The following is a 3,013-nucleotide window of genomic DNA, read 5'->3' on the forward strand; positions in this document are numbered from 1 at the left end:
ACAGTTAATCCACTTGAATAACCGAATGATTTACCACAGATATCACAGTGGTATGGTTTTTCCCCAGTATGAATGCGTTTGTGATAATTTAATGGACTTTGAGCAGAGAACGATTTACCACAGATATTACAGTGATATGTTTTCTCTTTTGTATGAATGTGTCTTTTGTGTATCGTCAATTGACTTGTTCCAGAGAATGATTTACCACAGAAATTACAGTCATACGGTTTGCTTTCTGAATGAATACGTTTGTGAACAGTTATTGCACCTGAATAGCGGAATGATTTACCACAGAGGTCACAGTGATATGGTTTTTCCCCTGTGTGCATACGTTTGTGAACATTTAATCCACTTCCATCAGTGAAAGATTTACCACAGACATCGCACGGATAGGGTTTCTCTCCTGTATGAATGCGTCTCTTGTGTATCATTAATTGGCTTCTTCGAGTGAATGATTTACCACAAGTTTCACAATTATATGGTTTTTCCCCTGTATGAATACGTTTGTGAACAGTTAATCCACTTGCGTAGGGGAAAGATCTACCACAGGTTTCACATTCATAAGGTTTTTCCCCTGTATGAATACGTTTGTGAACAGTTAATTTACTTCCAGCGGGGAATGATTTACCACAGATGTCACATTGATATAGTTTCTCTCCTGTATGAATACGTTTATGAGAAGTTACTGCACTCCTGTTACTAAATGACTTACCACAGACATCACAGCCATATGGTTTTTCCCCTGTATGAATACGTTTATGAACAGTTAATTTACTGCCAAAGCTGAATGACTTACTACAAATATCACAGTGATAAGGCTTCTCTCCTGTATGGATACGTTTGTGTGTAGTAACCGAGCTTCCATTACTGAATGATTTACCACAGATATCACACTGATATGGTTTTTCTCCAGTATGAATGCGTTTGTGAGATAGTAAATGAACTTTTTGAAAGAATGATTTTCCACAGATATCACAGTGATATGACTTCTCTCCTGTGTGAATCTTTTTGTGTTTAGTTAAATTACCACTGTCTGAGAATGAGTCACCACACATTTTACATTTATATGGCTTCTCTCCTGTATGAACACGTATGTGCCTAGTTAGGCCATCAGTGTGAGCAAACGATTTACCACAGATATCACAGTGATATGGCTTTTCACCTGTATGGATACGGCCATGACTGGTTAGGTGACCTCTTAGAGAGAATGATTTACCACAGGTATCACATTTATAGGGTTTCTTTCCAGTATGGAGGTGTTTGTGAGTAATTAAGTTATGTTTACGTAAGAATGATTTGTCACAGATATCACATTTATATGGTCTCTCTCCTGTATGTATATTTTTATGCTCAGTTAGCTTACTTCTTGCAACAAATGATTTACCACAGATATCACAGTTGTGTGGCTTCTCTCCTGTATGTGTACCCCTATGTTCAGTTAAGTTAAGTTTTACAGTGAAAGATTTCCCACAGATATCACAAGGATATCGTTTCTCTGCTTTCTCTTCTTTGTCAATACATTTATGAGTAACAAGCTTACTTTTCAGAGAGAATGACTTTTTACAGATATCACAGTGGTATGATGATTCCCCTATCTCTTTTGGCAATTCTTCAGGGAAACTCATTCTTCAATATTTTCTTTTCCCAGGACAATTATATTCATATTTTTTCTCTACTTATTACAGCATTAATCAAATCCTGTCAGTTGCAATATTTCCATCAACTTTTATCTCTGTTGGCATCAGAGAAGGACTTGCAATGTCCTTTGGTAATTTTTTCACATTTAATTGGAACATGAAAATCGTCCAGTACATATTCTAGGTAATGAAGTAAAGAAATGTCACTCCCACAAGAAATATTTCTCAGTTTTCTGTATAACCATTTTCTTCAGTCTTTAAAAAATGATGAATATTGATGATATATATTGTTTAATGCCAATGCCATCTGGTATTCTGAAATGATAGTGAAACAGTGTAAGATATTGAAAACAATTTAAAAAACAAAAAAAAAAAAAGAAAGAGAGAGAGAGAGAGATTCAACACTGAAATTTTCCAACAATTCTATATTGATAAACTATAAACTTTTACCTCAACAACTGAACTTCACATTTTAATTTGTTATTTAAATTATACCATACAAAGTTGTGTGAAGTTTACATATTAACAGACTATATCTGTACCTTCAATCTGTGTAACATTTCATATATCATAACAAACAATAATGAATATATATAATATCTGGACTAGTGACTTCAGTCACTGTATGTCCAGGACTTCAGGTGCCTTTCATTTTCAGATGTTCTCAGAATTCGTAACTGAGCCCTGTATTAAAATTGCTGGGATACATTGTTCTCATTCCATTGTCCATACCAAGGATATTCTTTTTATTAGTTATTATACTAATTATTACAATGCCACTAGTATGTTACACTTAACTCAAAATATATATTTATCCTAACTTACTCAGAGATTGAACTTACTCCCACAACATAATCTATTACACTTTATGCTTATAGTCATTATAACAAAATTTAAAGAACAGTAGACAATAACATTCCTCTGGAGCACTGCCTTTAGACAAGCAAATTGACCCCAGGACTTATTCTTTGTAAGCCTAGTACTTATTCTATTGGTCTCTTTGGCCGAACTGCTAAGTTACAGGGACGTAAACACACCACCATCAGTTGTCAAGCGATGTTCGGGGAACAAACACAGACACACAAACATACACACACATACATGAATAAATAAATAAATATATATATATATACATATACGACAGGCTTCTTTTAGTTTCCATCTACCAAACCCCCTCATAAGGCTTTGGTCGGCCCGAGGCTATAGAAGATACTTGCCCAAGGTACCACGTAGTGGGACTGAACCCAGAGCCATGTGGTACGTAAGCAAGCTACTTACCACACAGCCACTCTTACGCCTATTATTATATATATACATATATATACATATATATATATATATATATATATACATATATATATATATATATATATACA

The 3,013-nt window shown here is 34.6% G+C and overlaps 1 protein-coding gene across 1 annotated transcript in view; it reads right to left on the minus strand.

Moving 5' to 3' along the window:
• Window positions 1-2: 2 nt before the first annotated feature.
• LOC106883445 (zinc finger protein 845) overlaps window positions 3-3,013 on the minus strand; it is a gene marked incomplete at its 3' end in the record, with an annotated part of 5,334 nt that continues 2,323 nt past the window's right edge. The window contains exon 2 of the mRNA XM_052976507.1: window positions 3-1,952. Coding sequence (XP_052832467.1) covers window positions 3-1,625 — 1,623 coding nt within the window. The remainder of the gene's footprint in view (window positions 1,953-3,013) is intronic.

Source organism: Octopus bimaculoides, chromosome 24 (assembly GCF_001194135.2).
Source record: "Octopus bimaculoides isolate UCB-OBI-ISO-001 chromosome 24, ASM119413v2, whole genome shotgun sequence".
Lineage (NCBI taxonomy): Eukaryota > Metazoa > Mollusca > Cephalopoda > Octopoda > Octopodidae > Octopus > Octopus bimaculoides.